This window comes from Onthophagus taurus, chromosome 7, assembly GCF_036711975.1.
Source record: "Onthophagus taurus isolate NC chromosome 7, IU_Otau_3.0, whole genome shotgun sequence".
Taxonomy (NCBI): Eukaryota; Metazoa; Arthropoda; class Insecta; order Coleoptera; family Scarabaeidae; genus Onthophagus; species Onthophagus taurus.
This window is the reverse complement of record NC_091972.1, coordinates 29,508,180-29,526,483: the sequence shown is the minus strand read 5'-3', so window position 1 is coordinate 29,526,483 and position 18,304 is coordinate 29,508,180. Positions and strand designations below refer to the sequence as shown.

At 32.6% G+C, this 18,304-nt stretch overlaps 1 protein-coding gene across 6 annotated transcripts in view; it reads right to left on the bottom strand.

Annotated features, from left to right (window-relative positions):
• Positions 1-18,304, bottom strand: part of LOC111415914 (sodium/potassium-transporting ATPase subunit alpha) — a 134,147-nt gene that overhangs the window by 44,746 nt on the left and 71,097 nt on the right. For 4 of the 6 annotated variants that reach the window (XM_023047806.2, XM_023047803.2, XM_023047804.2 and 1 more), the window contains exon 1: positions 3,510-3,756. The exons of 1 other annotated variant lie outside the window; for it this stretch is intronic. In XM_023047806.2, the coding sequence (XP_022903574.1) occupies positions 3,510-3,518 (9 nt within the window). In that variant the 5' untranslated portion in view covers positions 3,519-3,756. Of the gene's footprint in view, positions 1-3,509; positions 3,757-18,304 lie in introns of those variants that run through there. One more of the 6 variants, XM_023047808.2, reaches the window with a different exon arrangement.

The window sequence follows — 18,304 nt, the reverse complement described above, 5'->3', positions numbered from 1 at the left end:
AAGGCGAAAACCACGATGAAGAAGTTAATATAATAGCACATACAATAACAGCATTCAAGAGCTGAAGTTTTAGCCGCTCTCTATACAATCCAAAGATAACATAAATATTATTAGTTATCCAACGATGTAATTATTAACATCACAATTTCAAGATTTGTTGATTCGGAAGGGAATGTTTCTGAAAATTTCATGGATACTTTGAATAAACTGATGCCTAAGACGAATAATGCCCATTCAGAAGCAAAAAATAAGTGATTATTTTAAAAAAAAAAAAAATTGTTTATTATGATATAATGTACTTATTATATTAAACTTATTACACAGTCGATGCTAATATGTCTACGTAAACCTACCCTTAGAGCCTACCCATTATCATTCATTATAACAAATTAGTTGGTTATATCGCAAATACGAACATCTCATTATAACGAACGGTTTGCTTTCCTCCCTGCGTGTTCGTTATATCGAGGGTTTACTGTAATAACGGAGCCATAAGTATCGAACGATATAACAAAAAAACCGTTTTTTCGAGATATCTAGTTAGACATGCATTACACCCAAAAAACAAAAAGCTCATTAAATTGAGTTCATGCAACTGCAATTCTTTCCCTACAAGTTATTTACCTATTTACAAGTGTTTTTTATACAGCGTGTCCCGAAACTCAACGTCAAGCGGGCACCGGGTGAGGGGCCAACCCATACCTGTTCTGGTAAAAATGAGAAAAAAATTCCATGTCTCTTAGTTAAGTAGTAATAGGCATATTTTTGAAAACGTTAAAAATCGGTCTTATATTCCTTATGAACCATGCTACTGTAGAAGTCACAAATCAAACAACAAAAGTCGTTAGTTTTGCAAAAAAATATATTAATTTGATTGAGTTAAGGTTGAAAGAATTTGTCTATCAAGTTTGACACACGATTTCTAAAGGCAAGTAATTTTAAAAGATGGCCTGTTTAGTCAAGTTTCCAAAACTTGTACAACACTTGCCATTTTTCTTATCATAAAAAATATTATTGCCTGTTTTTCTGCAAAAAACACGTTATTTAAAAAATTCATACTTTTGTATGTTATTTGTATTTACTTTTTATTTCCTCTTAACTTTGTTAGAAAATGTGCCAGTCAATATCTACGAACTACAAAAGGTGGTTTCAACAAGATGGTTGCCCGTATGTCTTGCAAAAAGACTCTTTCAAATAAGGTTAACCTAAAGACAAAATTAAACAAACAAATTTATTTATTATTAATTTTATAGCATTATTCTCTTAAAACTAAGGCAAATGCTCAAATTATTTGCCGTCGGCACTAATACAAGCTCTGCATCATCACAGAAAAGATCTTTTTACTAGTTGTGCAAATCTCTTTGCATTTATTTCTTCTGCTGCTGTATAAATATTGTGGCGCTGTTCGGCAAGATTTTCAATCGGTTTTTAATACACCGTTTCTTTTATGCAATCCTAATAAGAAAATCAAGGGGATTTAGACCCAGAGAATGAGAAGGCCATGTTATCGAACCATATTTCTGGATATTCTGTATGCAATCCCGTATAGGACAAGCATAATAAGCTGGGCAACCATCTTGTTGAAACCACATTTCTCTGTAGATATTGAGTGGCACATCTAACAATGTTGTTAAATCATTTTGGAGGAAATACAAATAACATACGAAAGTATGAATTTTTTAAATAACGCGTTTTTGGCAGTAAAACAGGCAATAATATTTTTTAGGAAAAGAAAAATGGTAAGTGTTATACCATTTTGGAATCTTGACTAAACAGGCCATCTTTTAAAATTACTTGCCAAGGGTGTTGTACTACTCCTTTTTTTAGAAATCGTGTGTCAAACTTGATAGACATAAATTCTTTCAACCTTAACTCTTTCAAACTGATACTAATAATAATTTTGTTGTTCGATTTGTGACTGCTATAGTAGCATGGTTCATGAGAAATACATGATTAAAAAAATCACTATTAAATTGCGAACATTTCTGACCGTAGTACCTAAAGATATGATGTACGGGAACGATTTTTAACATTTTCAAAAATATGTCTATTACCACTTAACTAAGAGACATAGAATTTTTTTCTTATTTTTACCAGAACAGGTATGGGTTGGCTTCTCACCCGGTGCCCGCTTGACGTTGAGTTTCGGGACACCCTGTATGTGAATAAATATAACAATAATAAGAAATAATAAATACAATAAGAATAAGGCCCACTTTTACCAACTCTCAATAAATTTATCCGATAGATAAATCCAGCTCTTAGCCAATAAGAGCGCTGTAACCATGGTTACTATCCGCTAGATAGTTTATCAGGAGGTTGGTAAAAGTGGGCCTAAATGATTAGAATAAAATTTTCGATATAATATAATTAAATAGAATTTGTTAATTTCAATTTATTTGGTTTAACTGCTACCTCAAAGAAGTAAAATTAGAATTAATTGTTTTTACGATGAGTTATACTTCGTTCATTACCCCGCACCAATGACGTCATTTCTATTCAACATTCCTATTGCATTACGATAAATAAACCAAAAGACGATAAGGCGAAAAATAATACTTCGCCTTGAATGAAAAACTATAAGTATTAATTAAGTATTTCATTTAAATTCTTTTAACATTATTTAGTTTTAATCAATAATTTTAACTCAATTTAAATATTAATTTCTTTTTGGTATTGTATATTTCACAGAAAAATGCATTTAAACACATCTATTATATAAACGCAGGTGTGTTTGACCTGTTGTAAATAGGGTCAAAAGTAGGTGTGGCTCAGGAAACTGACAGCTAAAGAAAAAATTATGATTTATAACATAAAGATATTATCAATATCATCTTTTCTTTATTATTTTAAATAATTGCAACTAAATTGGTGTAATCTTAAAAGTTAAAAAAAAAAGTTAGGTTAATTAGAAGAGAGGTTATGTTTTCTTTCTTGAAGGACAACGCCTACCTGATTTTCACGGAATAAAACAACAAAAAAATAGATATTCCCGCCGAAACGGGTTATGCAAGATAAGTTATCGATCCGGTAATAATATCGGTTATTAACGATTTCAATAAAAAACGTGACATTAAAAAATAACTTTAACTTAAAGTACATTGACGGTGTAAGAGAAAATGACTTGGGGTCAGGTTGTTAGATTGAAAAACATGGCTACCGCGATGTAATAGTTTCATACGAAATGCGAAGAACGTTACTACGAGAATAAGTAATCGATAGATAGTAGTGGTTTTTCTCGTTTTTCAATAGCAAATTAGGTCGGTTATCGATTCGCAAAAGTAATCTGGGGAATTTTCGGTTTGGAAACCGATCGATTTTTGGGGGAAAAGGGGGGACTCGATTCAACGATTTCTTCTTCAACCAAACACATGACACTCACACAACCTACCCAGATCAATAGTAAATAACCCAGTTTTAATTTTTCAAAAAATTTAACTTAACTTAACCTCCGTTTTATTATACCGTTATGTGTTGTTTGTAATTCGGTTTTTAGTTGTATTACTTACCTCCCCCATTGCCGTCCGCCTGTTGTTGTAGCAGGGTCACTTCTAAGGTGTTCCGGTGCAGTTGTCGCCGTTAAATATACAAAAACTTCATAAAGAGTGCGTGACGCGGTGTGATCTGAGTTTGTGGTGTTCTTAGAGGAGGGCTTTTTAAAAGGGTTTTAAAAGTGTTGTCGACACACACCAAGCGTCCGTTTCAACACAGCACACGATCACTGGCGCGAGCCAACTGTCGGCGGCTGCCTGCGCTGTCGCAGTTGGTATTGAGCTATGACGTCATACTGCGGACCGGCGCCGATCGCCGTGGTGGGGGTAAAGGCGTCGCGACGACGCTCTTGAGTATAGCTTCACGGTTTTCACCTCCCTTTGACGCCGAGATTTCGTATGTGTTTCGCAATTTTACTCAACGTACCAACTGACTATTTACAACTATCAACCTAATACACAACCTTTAAACGATGAATCATTCTTGGTTTATTGTTAATAGATAATGTGGATAACTCCTGAAAATGCTTGTGAAATTGAGACATAACCCAGACGATGAACCACTACTCGTTTATTGTTAATACACATTGTTTTGATATTAAATATGATGGATCAAAGACTCCCGAAATAACTTAGATCGTTTTGAAATCATTTCCTGTTTATTAACAATTCGAATATAACTTTACCTTTTATTCGACATACTGATTTATTCTTATTTTACGTTCTATAATCAATACATACTAAAATTGAATTTAGTATACAGGGTGAGTCAATAATGAGGGGACGGAAGATAGTGGCTTTACTGTTGAAAATAAAAAAAATGTTTTTTGTAATTCGCGATGGTAATGAAAGCTATTACAGCACTCAAACGGGTGTTGTAATGAGACTCCTTACAGCATCCGATGCTGTAATGAGATTTTGGTAACATTTTATGGAACCAGTTCAAGTTGGTGACATTGGGTCATTAATTTTTCTAGTTGTCAATGTGACAATTTTTGTTTATGAATCTTTAAACACGTTTTGAGCATCGAATACAAGATCCGCAATGAAGAGGACATTCAACTCTGAGCAATTTCTTTTATTTTGGGAGGTGTACATGAAACATTTTTTTCAAGTGAATACATTTTGTGTTTTGACAAGTTCTAATTGTCAATTCAAATTTCTATTTTCAAGTATTACGGTGTTACCAACTGCTACATACCTATTTCCCTACATTGTCAAAAGTTATTTTATTTTTGTTAAAAAAAAAAGAATAAAAACGCGAATTACAAAAAATAGCATAAATATTGTTAATAGATAATGTCGATAACTCCTGAAAATGCTTGTGAAATTGAGACATAACCCAGACGATGAACCACTACTCGTTTATTGTTAATACACATTGTTTTGATATTAAATATGATGGATCAAAGACTCCCGAAATAACTTAGATCGTTTTGAAATCATTTCCTGTTTATTAACAATTCGAATATAACTTTACTTTTTATTCGACATACTGATTTATTCTTATTTTACGTTCTATAATCAATACATACTAAAATTGAATTTAGTATACAGGGTGAGTCAATAATGAGGGACGGAAGATAGTGGCTTTACTGTTGAAAATTAAAAAAATGTTTTTTTTGTAATTCGCGACGGTAATGAAAGCTATTACAGCACTCAAACGGGTGTTGTAATGAGACTCCTTACAGCATCCGATGTATTATTATTATTATTATTACAGATAATAATAATAATAATCTTTATTATGCTAATAACCCGAAGGCATACATTCGTCAATATAAAATTTACAAGAAAGGCGAAAAATATAATAAAATATAATATATAAAATATTACACGTAACATTTACATAAAAACAAATACACAGTCATAATAATCCGTGTCAGAACAGTAGTGGCAGGTAAAAAAAGTTAATCTGTTCTTATACTAAACACATTCAAAGGCCTGTAAATCATTCGACAACTCTTCAATAGAGTAATATGCTTTACGCAATAAAACATCCTTAATCCTAGTTACAAAAACTTTAAATGTTAAATTCCTATAATTACCAGGCAGACTATTAAAAAATTTTATTCCATAATAATTATAGGCGTTCCTAGATCTGGTCAGTCTCAATACATCATGTCGGATGTACCCCCCCTCCTAGTTTTGTAATTGTGAAAATCACCATTTTTTTTTAGTTGACAATGAAGTAACATTGTATATTTCAAACATTCAAAGATATATAATGAAGGCAGTGTCAAAATTTTTAAATTGATAAAAGAAGAGCGGCAGTCTTCAGTATAGTTTAATTTGGCTATATTTCTAACGGCTCTTCTTTGTATACTAAATATTCTTTTATTAATCGCCGCGTGTCCCCAGGCAAATAGTCCGTAAATTAGTCCAACTGCATATCTTGTTTTCAAATTTTGAATGCTTAATCAAATTAAATAATATGCTTAACAAAAATGAAAGGTAAGTAATAAGGCCTTCTGAAGCCTTAGAAAAATACAGAGCGTTCCATTTAAACTGTTATTTTAAGTAAATTTTAAAACTACAACTAATGCTAGACCTAGTACTAGAAAGTTTCGGGTTTGGCCCGTCTTCAGACGCACGGCTAAGTTCTAGTTCTAGTTTTAGGTGTTATTCAGTGCTAGACTGATGTATGTTTTTATTGAACTAAAAGTAGAACACGTCTGTCAACTTGGCACTACATCTTGCGATTTGAATAAAAAAAACTATTGCATTAATTGTCGCTTAATTTGTTGTAATTTGTCGTAAAGTTTACAAATTTGTCGCTTCCTTTTTTATACACAATATTTGAAGTAATGCATTTTTAAGGTAGTGCTAACTTAACAGTGGAAATCTATGGTATAGAACCTAGATAACAAAAAACTAAGGACATCATTAATTGTTGCTTAATTTGTTGTAATTTATCGTAAAGTTTACAAATTTGTCGCGTCCTTTTTTATGAATAATTTTTGAGGAACACCTTTATAAAACTGTTGTAATTTACTTTCCATATTGCCCTTCCAAAATTTCATATCACGTCTTATAGAGACTGTTTCGGTGACTCGGGGAACAAATTTAACCACATATACTAGAGTAAAATGATGACGATTCATGTAAAAAAAAAGCCATCAGAGTTAGGAAATTTTAACACATTTTTCCAAATATCTTAAACACTATTTACAATAAAGCGTTGAAATTTGGTACAGTATAAATCAATATGATATAAAATCGTTAGGCAATTTATGAGTTGGATCGGTCCGCGGGATCAATGCTATACAGGCTGTTCCTAAAGTTTGTTTGCTCAGAACTTTTTTATTCTGTCATAACCCTACATTTATTCTTTTCTGTAGTAAATTTAGTTTAGAAACTTTTATTACTCTTAAATAATACTGATAAAAATCACCGTTTTCGTGTGAAAGGCAAAAATGTTGGGTTCCGATTTCAATAATAGCACTAAAAAAAAAAGAAATCTAAGTTTTTGAACATTTCCTTTAGTATTTTTTATTACTTATCTTGTTATTTTATGTACTTTTTCTATTATTCCTGTTAGTGTTGTCGTTCTTTTGATTATTTTTGTTTGATTTTTAATTTATTGTTTTTGGATTCTTTTATTAAACCAACTAAAACAAATTAAAAATTTGATTTAGCTAAATTTACACTTGGACATGTTGCATACATAATAGTTATGACAGCTCAGTTCGATTTTCATTTTTCATTGTCAATTCAGATTTTTTTTTCTTTTTAGTGTTATTGAATTCAGAGCCTAACATTTTTGCATTCAATACGAAAACGGTGGTTTTTATCAATATTCTCTAAGAGTGATAAAAGTTTCTAAAGTAAATTTACTATTAGAAACTGCAAATATAAATGTGGGGTTATGATAGAATAAAAAAGTTCTGAGCCAACAAACTTTAGGAACAGCCTGTATAGCATTGTTCCCGCGTACCGATCGAACTCAAGAATTGCCTAATGATTTTACGTGATATTAGTTACCTGTACCAAATTTCAACGCTTTACCATAGTGTTTAAAATGTCAAAGACGATATTCAAAGATATTAAAAGCGATGTTGACAGATATCAGTAATAATGTTGAGATATAATACAAAGAGATATCAGGAATAATGGTAATATACTATAATGAGGAAGATGTTAAGAGATTCTAGGGCAGTGTTGCGAGATGTCAGAGACGATGTTGAAAGGTATTAGAGACGATGCTGACAGATATCAATAATATAGTTGATATATATCCCGGAGATATATCAAGTGTAATGCTATCTATTAGCATGTTGAGAGAAACCAGAATAGTATTGAGTGATATCAAATATGTAGAAGGACGCCATAGAGAGTGTCGAGAGATACCAGTAATGATGTTGAGAGATATTCATGATTATGTTGATAGATAATGAGGAGGGTATTGAGGAACGCAAGAAGCTAGGACGCTGTGTTGAAAGATGTCAGAGGCGATATTAAGCGATATTGTTACCCATAAACGATATTAGAATGCATACCCAAAGCAATGAATTATGATAAATGATGAGAAAGATGTTGAGGGAAGTTAGAACGATATAATGTAATGGACTATGTTGTGATATATATGGTAATATAACTCTATATAATGTTAATAAATGATGAAAAAGGTATTAAGCGATATCAGGGAAGATTTAATGATTACTTCGATCTTGCTATTTTCTCATCTGTGGGAAGTGGATAGATTTAGGGTCGTTCAATTCATCAAGAAGGGGAAAACCGGTTCCGAGTCTTTAACGCTTACGGTGGAAGATTTTTAACGGCGATTTTTTTTATATTTACTGGCTTATTATACACCTAAAGATGGCTAAAACTAAATGTAAGCATATGATTAAACTGGTATATTCTTCCTGATAAAGGCAAAATAATAACGATGTTATGATCTTATTTTGGCTTTGTAGGGCCCAACAAAGAAACAACACTGAACAGAAGTCTTTCTAAACATTATGGCATTAAAACTAATAAATGCAAAGTTATCATCTATGTAGCATCAAATTAAAATTAGCTCAAGAAAAATTTTGTATATAAACAAATTATTTAATAGTAACAAAAAACATTTTATTGTAAACTAAAATATAGGATACCAATAATAAACTTTTTCCACTTAAATTCTTTTGTGGTGTGTAAAACATGTTGATATTTTTACTAGTAATGTTTTTGATTTACACCACATTTAACAGGTTTCTTGCTGCTTGCTATTTTTTCAATTTTCCTAAGAACTTCCCTTCCAGTAAACTTTTGATCATTGTGCTAGAAAGAATTTGGTGAAAATATTTCTATACACTGACAAATGTTTGGCTTGATTGTATGATATCATAGAGCTGACTTAGCTTTGATTGCTGTTGCCATTAAACTGTCAACGTTAACCAGATTATTAGCAATTATCCGTACCCTACAATATTTCAGAAACATAGCTGAAATACTTCATGAAATGATTTCAAACATTACAAATCTGGTCTGCATTTATAGTGTTCTAAGTGATCTTTTTAGATTACATTAATTTTTGGTACCTTTAAGTGTTAGCATAAATGACAACAAAAGATGTTAGACGTTGTTGTTCAGACCTTCTCTGCAAGGAATATAGAAGAAGTATCTTCAGTTATATCTGCAAACATCGTATATTGATTGGCAGTCAACACCACCTTTTCTATTGTTATAAAGAGTAATTATTTCAGGCTTTTATTTTTATCTGTCAATGGTTTAAAACAAATTTATGTAAATCATATCTAAAAATCAACCAACAATTAATCTAACCCAAGCAAAATTATTGCTAAACAGTTTTAGCCCAGTTTTTTTAAATTTAGAAAATTTCATCAAAATTGATAATAATTACCTAAATTGGGAATAATGTCAAATTTCTAAATTCAATCCAACTAAAATCAATTTAATCTAAAATGATGTTTGACGTTATCAACTAATTTTCAAACAATAGCAAAGATTAAATGCGAATGTCCCAAGAACAAATGCTGATTGAATAACATATTAATCTCTAATTTCGATTTAAGATTAATTTGTCTAAATTTTTGATTTTCATAATACTTTCGTTCTTTTATTCTTCAACAATCAACTATGGACAATGAAAGCTTTAATGAAAAATTCTTTCATTTCGACTTGAAATTGAATGCCTTTATATGGTTCTATAATGGCTTGTGGCTTCAGTGGTTGGATTACAGTAGTATTTGCAGTTAGAAAATTCAGGACAAAGCCAACAAAAATATAAATCCTTGTAGAAAAAGTTATTGTAAAATTAAAGGTGGAAGATTTTTCCAATCGACCTTCATTCTCAAGATATCATTAAAAACTTTATTATTTAATTTGACGATTGGTAATTCGTAGATATTTTCCTTTTCCCAAATATAAACTAATAATACACAAGTAGGCAATTTATTATTTGTATACTATGTACACAAAGGTTTATCTCGATTATAGCACGTGCATTATATTATTTTTTTAATACTTTCCTGTACATATTAAATGAAAAGGTTGTCTTTAATGTCTAAATATAGAAATAATTGTTACTGGATCACATTTATTTAAAATCAACATCAGTTTATTTGATTAGTATGATATAGTTAGCTATATAGAGTTAATTACGTAATATTATTATTTAGCCAGGGCAATATTAATCCAAACTATCCCAGAAAATAATAATAATAATAATAGACTTTATTAGAATGAAATTTCACAAAATAACAATATAAATTGAATAGTTGGCAAGGGCGAAGTTAAGACAATCGTCTTCTGTTCTACTCAACCCTGCCATAAAAATAAACAAAATATAATAAAAAAAAAAAACAAAAAAAATGAATAAATACAAAGCAAAACTAAACGAGGTATAAATAAAACTAATAATAACATTTTCAATGGTTGGGGTAAGCTATTATAAAATTTAGGTAAGTTGTAAGAGAATCATCTCTCAAATAATGTAGTAACTTGTAACGGTGGTGTGACAATACCCTTGCTTCGAACATTTAAGCTATTGATATTACTGCGGAATGTAATCTTATCATACAAATAAGATGGATATTTAAGCAACAGTAACTTATAATAAAATAAAACCATATGGTATATGTAACGGTTAAGTGAGACATGGCACCCTCGTCGAAGCCCGAAAATTATTAGGAAACATGAATTCTGAACACGCTGAATCCTTTGTGATGTTTTTGAGTTCAGATCACTATGATATACTGTATCATAAAAGCTAAAATGGCTCAGCACTAAGGAATCGTAAAGCATAACCTTTGTGCTGCGATTTAAAATATTCCTCATGCTATATATGAGCTTCAAAGCAGCAAATGAAATTTTTGTTTTGTCCAGGATGTGCTTTTTGAACCTAAGATTCGAGTCGAGCTGTAATCCTAAATTTCTAGCACACTCCCTAACACCAATACATTTACATTTACCACCAATATTAATTTTAAAATTTTCTGCAAGAGAGTCTCGAGCACCCTTCCTGCCAAAAAACATAACCACTGATTTATTTGAATTTACCCGTAACGAGTATTTAGTGGATACATCTATCAGATTATGTCCTCACTCAATTTAATTTAATAAGCAGTGGCCATGTCCGTAGGCAAGGACGATAGATGGATGGGAATCATTCGCATAAAAATGTGACTCTGAATATTTCAAAACTGTCGAAAGATTAGAAGTGTAGATACAAAACAGTAGAGGCACCAAGATAGAACCTTGTGGCACTCCTGACTTCAAGTCTCGCAGTTCAGATTTCCGATCACCCAATTTAATAGCTTGTTGTTTGTCTGACACATAACTATCAATCTTGTTCACAGCAGAATCATTGAACCCAATAAAGGATAAGATAGCTGATATCATCCTATGATTGACAATATCAAAGGCCCTACTGTAGTCTAGCATAACTAATCCAGTAAGCCTATTTTGATTTTTTATTTGCGTTAATGCTCGTAACTGTAGTTAGCACGAAATCCAGACTGTGTGCTAGGCAAAATATTAACTTTATCGACAAATTCCCAAATTTGATCATTCATAATTTTTTCTAATACTTTAGACAAAACGGGTAAAATATTAATTGGTCGCAGGTCCGAAAATGTCATAGGATTTTTAATTTTTGGCAAAGGTGTTACCAAAGATTTCTTCCAACATTTTGGAAAGATTGATCTCGATAAGCAAATATTAATAATATGTATGACGTAAGGAATGATGTATCATGTGTGAATAATGTATCATCACAACCGAGAGTTCGTCATATCCCACACTGCCAGATTTGATATTCAACAAATGTCCCGCTACAATATGCTCCGAGACAGACACAAAAGCAAACAATTCATTAAAAGTAGACTTTTTCGTAGTAGTATAAGCCTGAACTAAGTCTGGATCAGCAATCATTGAGTTTTCAGCAGCTTGTAAAAAATTATCATTAATGCCTTCAACGTCATTCAAATGTTGTGGAAGTACCTGCTCTTTTGGTTTGATAACATTCAGATGCCTTAGTGATTTCCAGAGATCCCTGGAACTTTTATTTTTAAAAGATGATTCATAGTACGCCTTTTGCTCGGTCTCTATTGCGAGTGCAACATGTTTTCTAAAAGATTTATATTCATTAAGTGCTAGTTCAGTTTTAGACTTTTTGTATTTGCTGTAAAGACCATCTCTAAGCCTAATCATGTCTCTAAGCAGGGGAGTAAGCCAGGGGGCAGATTTTTTACTAAGCCTTACCGTCTTTACAGGTGCATGAGCATCGAATAATGCTAAAATTAAATGGTTAAAGTACTGTAATTTCACATCAACATCATCAATTTTAGACACCAGGTCAAACGGCTGCGATTGAAGATCCAACGTGAAAAAATTCAAGTTAAATGTAGCAAAATCTTCTGATCACCGGGCTCCCCCCCTCATCCGGAACACTATGGCAAAAATATATGAATTCATCATCAGTAAGGTCATGAAGGGACTTAAGTGATAAAACAGAAACATTAACACAAGATGTAACCACTACATCAATGAGCGTCTCAGTAGCAGGTGTAATGCGAGTTGGTTCATTAACAAGCTGCTGTAAACTATAACCTTCATGTATCTCTGAAAAACCAACGGGTGACCATGATTAATTATGACCAAAATAATATTAATATCTTCAGCACATATCAACTCATCACACTGCGGTATGAGCAAAGATAAAGTTTCATCAAACGAATCAGAAAATTTACTACAAGCCAAGCAAGGCGGCCTATACAATGCACCAATACAGTACCCGACATTTTTAAGAATGACTGAAATCCACAACTGTTCCAAATGCTCAAAACTGGGAACACCAAGTCTATGCAACTTACAATCAGCTTTAATGTATATGTTACCGTCAATCTGTATAATTCAGGTACTCTATACAATGCCTAGGTAATGTATAAAATACCTGGGGTGTCTAGGCAATGTATGAAATATTATGAAGATTATTGTCCCTTAGATACTTTACCTAGGTAATGTATACAATTCTTAGGGATTACATAGAGTACCTGTTGGTCGACCGGCAATGTGTAAAATAAATAGATTTTGGTCTGTATTTATCAATTTTTACTCATAATAAACTTTTTTATAATCTATAAGTTATTGTACAAAATCAAGTAATAAGTATTAAAAACTTAGGAAACAAAAAAATTCTGTAAAAACAAGACGTAGATCTACCGGCCTCGCAGAATTGAGTAAGTAAAAAAATATATTTATTTATTCTTACATGAGGAACTATTGTGACATTTTGAAGTGCATAAAATCTTACTTTTAAGACATGAACACTTTTTAGTATCACAGTGTTTTTTACAAGTACATTTAATAAATCCCTGACATGTCCCCATAGATTGCAGATTCGCAATTGTATGGAGTGTCGTTTCTTGATTAGGGACATCTTCTTTTTTAAGTAGTTCTTGACGACAAACTCTAAACTGCTGTCTTAAATACAAATTCTTTACACACCTAGCTTTGTTCCTATATTATTTAGTTCGTCATCCGTTTTTTAGCTAGTATATTGCAAGCATCACCACGACCTCTGTCGACTTCCGGAACAGGGATTCTTACAGTGGTACCCAATGACAAGATGATGGGGAGATTTTTTTTCAGATGTGTTAAGCATTATCTGAGCTAGCTCTGTTAAATATCTTTGGAACTGATGCGGTTTTCTACAGCTACAGCGTTTTTTAAGCATAATGGGCAAACAACTTTAGAACCATAGCTTTCTGCCATATCTTTCTCCTTCCCTGTTTTCGCCTTTTACACACATTGCCGGCTTCGCATTCGGTATTTTATAGAATACCTAGGCAAAGTATAAAATTAATAATATTTCATATATTACCTAAACGCTTTAGGTATTTTATAAATTGCCTAGGTATCGTATAGAATACCGCATTATACAGATTGCCGGTAACATATATACTAACACCACCGCCACGTTTGCTTGTAATTCTACGTTGGTGAATAAAATAATAATATTTGGAATGTGACACTGTCAGTACAAAACATCAAAATCTTGTTCCAACACAAAGTTCGAAAATGTAGAAAACCTCGGCACTAATGATCTGATATTTACATTGGCAAATTTAATTATAAGGCAAGGCAGAACACTTCAGAAAAGCAATACATATAACAAATAGTAAACAGCAAACTAAATGCACTAATTAAACTAATTAATTAAACTATTCAATTGTATAAGTACCAAGCAAGAACAAAAAAAAAATACGCTATGTCTGAGCTCTAATATGAATTTTAATATGAAAATTCTGATTGTATATTATAATCTAGATGTTCCCCGGAGATGGTTTAGGGACTAATTCAAAATTGAAAATGTTGCAACATAATATACAGATTAAAACAACTAATGAAGAAAAACGATGTTATCGCCGTAACGGTTTCCTGTTAAACAAAGTTCTTTAAACCACAGTAGTGGTTTTATTTCATATCATTAAATTATTTCTTTCTTTCCTTACTAAAAATAACCTTCAAAATTAAATAGATTATTAAGCAAAGAAAGAATCAGATAAAAATCAGCGATAATTTTAATAAAAACCGCAATCGAATTAACAAATTTATTAATTTAAAATACTAAAATTAGATATCACTAAATCACGTTTTTAGAGTTAAGAATATTGTATACGGTGAGGTCAGGATAAATGTCGGTTCAATCTGCACGTGAACCGAGATTCAACTGAATCGAGTCAGTTTTGAACCGGTTACTGCGAGGTAACCGGAGGTAACCACATCTTTCTAGATGCTTTTGCTTTGCTTGAGCAACTAAAACGAAACACTCGGGAATCCCGAGTCGGGATATTATATGTATAGAAAAGAAATGAAATCTGGTAAAACTACTTTTTAAACGTAAGCTTAACTCACAGATAGTTACTTTAAAGTTGCAAGGTGTTATATTATAGGGGTGAAGACCATTTGGTTACTTCGTGATCCTATTTTTAGAAAAATCCGATTGTAAAGAGACGATGCCAAGCCGATTACTTATTTTTAATTTCAAGGAATCACCGAGTTCGTGTAATGACGTCAGTCGTGAATATTTCAGTAAGATAAGTGCGTCGAACTTACGTCTTTTAGTTTTGAACGTCTATAGTATAGTAAATTAAAGTATATAGATAGATAACCATCTTCTATTGAATTTACGTGTGAAATCCCAAAAATTTAGGTGTGATATTTACTTGAAATGAAACAAAAAAATTTGAAATTGTGCTAATTTGAGTTAAAAAATTAGTTGGTAACGTTGCGTAATAGTGTGAAAAAGGTGTGTTAGGTTTCGGTTGGTATTTAAAATATTGTTGATAAATGATTAAAGTAATAAATAGATAAAGTAACATGTGAAACTAGATAGGTGAAAATAATAAGTGAAAAAAATAAAATAGATTAAAGGTTCAAAATGTTATAGTTAAATTAAAATTAAAATATAATTACGGTAAGGAAACTTCACGGAATGAAGTTAGATTAAAAATTCAGTTCAGTGTTCGATATCAACTCAAATTACTAAGCGGAAATTTTTCTAATTCTCAGAATTGATATCTTTGCAACTGGTCGGTGTACAAAATTATGATAATGTTTCTTGGAATCATACAACAAATGTTGTTCGATTTCGATTCTGACAAATAATTTGCAATTTCTATAGTACTATATAGATTAGGCTATTGTAACTTATCATTAGGCGTGTTCCTGATTAACATTATCGACAACGTGAAAGGCATAAAAAGGAATTTATGCCTACGCTGGAAAATTTTACAGAAAAATTTGAATAAACTATAATCTTGATTATTATTCTACTTGAGGTGCCTATTCGATTCGAATGTTGGCAATTATGATTTTGTTGAGAGCTGAGGTTTACCCCAAACCAAGTTTTAAGGCTCTGCAGACAAGAGATTCTTCTTCTTCCAAGTACACTTTTTCCTTCGACTTTTGCTTAACGAACTAAAATAAATACAACAATAAAGCGATCAACAAAACATCCGCTGTACGTTAATTAGTACACAATCTCCAAAAGAGCGTAAAGAAACGTCAAAGATACATGATTGAAGCTCTGGTTATAGGAATTAAGAATTCGAACTAATGGAGAGTATTGATAAAGGTTGGTGTTTGATACGTTAAGATAAAATGTGGCGTTGTACCTTGTAAGCCGTTGTGGTACCTTGAAGCTCAACTCAGGCAGAAGATCGGGGGTTAATCCAGCTTGCCATTAACAAGTTTGAAAAGGAAGGTCATGTCAGAATTCAACTCGACGTTGCTGTAGGGACAATAAATTGAAAACTACGCAACGCCTATTGTAATCGCAGAAAGGAAGATGAAATTTATGTGCCAAATAACGTACAAAGCGTTGCTGAATAGCTTCAATACTATCACGATACACCGCATACATGGCGTTCCATGTTACAGAACCATAACATAGCACACTGTTGACAAATGCTAAGTAAAGGGTTTTTATACACAAAGAATTCGTGAAATTCTTGCTGATTCTGATAATAAGTTATGTAGAGATTTCCCCAAGTTATGTAGAGATTTCTTTACCATGAATTCAATATGATAATGAAATCGCAATTTGGAATCCAATATGATGCCAAGATCTTTTACTTTATCCGTGGACCGGATAGCAGTACCGTTAAAGTTATATGGAAAGTTGAGAGGATAACGTTTCGAAGTAAATGTATTTTTTTGGCATTTATCATAATTTAGGTAAAGTTTGATGAGGCGACAATAGTCATGTAGGCGGTTAGGATCTTCCTGTAGTCTAAGACAGTCCAGATCCTTGTGAATATTTTATTATCGTCGATGATTACCTACTGCAGATAATTGGATTTCAGCCGAAGAGATCTGCAAATAGGAAAAAATACGGTGGGTCATCAAATCGCCGTTCAAAATACCAGGTCCACATGGTATTATACCTGCTCTTTTACAATGGGGTTTGGAGGATTTAGTACCTCACCTAGTAGAAATCTTCCAGGCATTCCTGGCGCTGCGTTATATACCCAGTCGGTGGCGTGAGGTCACAGTGAACTTCATACCAAAACCGGGTAAGCTTGATTATTTCATACCGAATTCATTTAGAGCAATCTGCCTCTCCTATGAAAGACTATGTGATCGCTACATTAGAGATTTCTGTCTTCCAACTAAACCAATAAATCCTAATCAACACGCTTACACTCAGGGTAAGTCCACACTAACGGTACTTCACTCAGTGACCAGCTTTGTTGGTGGAGCGCTGGACTTAAAGGAGTCCGCCCTGGGTGTTTTCATAGATATAGAGGGAGCTTTTGATAAACAACTTTCTCTGGTATTAACGATGCCTTGTTAGAGCATAATGTTCCACCGACTCCGTGTGGTTGGATTGAGAACACTCTTAAACATAGGATAGTTAAGCTTAGGGCTGGCGATGTTAGTCTCCAAGGGGGAGTTATTCGAGGCTGTTCACAAAGGGGTGTACTATCCCCACTTTTGTGGAACCTCACCCTGGATAGCCTCTTGAAACGCCTCACTGAAGCCAACTTTACTACAGTTGGTTACGCAGATGATTTAACCATTCTCGTCAAAGACAAGTACATAAACGTGCTTTTTGATTCATCAATTCTCGTTTAGAGCAGAATGAATAAAATTTACATAGGACAGCAGATTAGACTTCACCGATCGCTCAGTCAGGAAACCATGAAATAGAGAGACTAAGATATTCGTGGATAATTTTTTTCTTTGCATTATGAATTGGAGAAGAGAATATCGGTGTTGATTTCTCATGACATGTCCCAGGTACACATGGTACGCAGAGTTTTCTGCGTTTGATCGTATACATTTTTTCCAATTTTTTATTTATTCTTTGTAGCACTTACCTGTTCATCTATAAAGGTATATGTCAAGGTTCAGGATTCCGTGCTGTATAATAGTGTGGAAAAGACATAGATTCGAGGAGTATATAATAATAATAATAACAAATGCCTTTATTAGAAAATAAGCTTAATTGTATAAAAAAAAACATACAAAAGAGAATAGGCGATTTCCAGCTTGTACTTGTTAGTACAGCTGCTCTAACTAACCTAAGAAACAAAAAAAGAAAAACATGACTTGGCCAAAAATTACAAAGCAACAGCTAGATGCTACAACAAGATTGCAAAACATGTCAGATCAGCGTTTGCCCCCATGTAGACATTGTTCAAGAAAACAAGAATTTTTCTGTGTAAATTTAAACCTGCCTAGTGAGAACCCCTTGCAATTATCGTCCACCTCATTATATTTCGAAGTTATTTGAAATATGTATGTCCTCTGAAACAAAGACAAACGATAGAAGGGTGGTGACAGTCTTCCGCGAA